Consider the following 316-nt stretch of genomic DNA (forward strand, 5'->3'; position numbering starts at 1 on the left):
ACAGGAAGCACATTTATATATAACATAAAAAAAGAGATTTACGCAGCTGAACAAGTAAGCAAAGTAATAAACATAAATGCATGCAAGTGCAGCCATAAGACAGGTTATCAGATGATAAAATACCTGTCTGTTTTCCTGCCTCGATTGTTGATTGTTGTTATCTACTGTGTCCAAGGGAATACGAGAAAGTAAGGATGGCAGTAGAGGATCTGCTACGGAATTTCGTAGATCAAAGACTGAACTTGCCCAGCTTCCCCTTGGTGTATCAGACAGGTGGGAGGAGTGACGGCTTCCAACCATATCTTGCTACAATATA

General features: G+C 40.2%; 1 protein-coding gene across 1 annotated transcript in view; it reads right to left on the reverse strand.

Moving 5' to 3' along the window:
- The window catches only part of LOC119581951 (dedicator of cytokinesis protein 7-like), a gene marked incomplete in the record, with an annotated part of 118,380 nt that overhangs the window by 112,761 nt on the left and 5,303 nt on the right, over nucleotides 1-316 (reverse strand). The window contains 1 exon segment of the mRNA XM_037930132.1: nucleotides 124-306. Coding sequence (XP_037786060.1) covers nucleotides 124-306 — 183 coding nt within the window.

The sequence above is a fragment of the Penaeus monodon genome, chromosome 15 (assembly GCF_015228065.2).
Source record: "Penaeus monodon isolate SGIC_2016 chromosome 15, NSTDA_Pmon_1, whole genome shotgun sequence".
NCBI classification, from domain to species: domain Eukaryota; kingdom Metazoa; phylum Arthropoda; class Malacostraca; order Decapoda; family Penaeidae; genus Penaeus; species Penaeus monodon.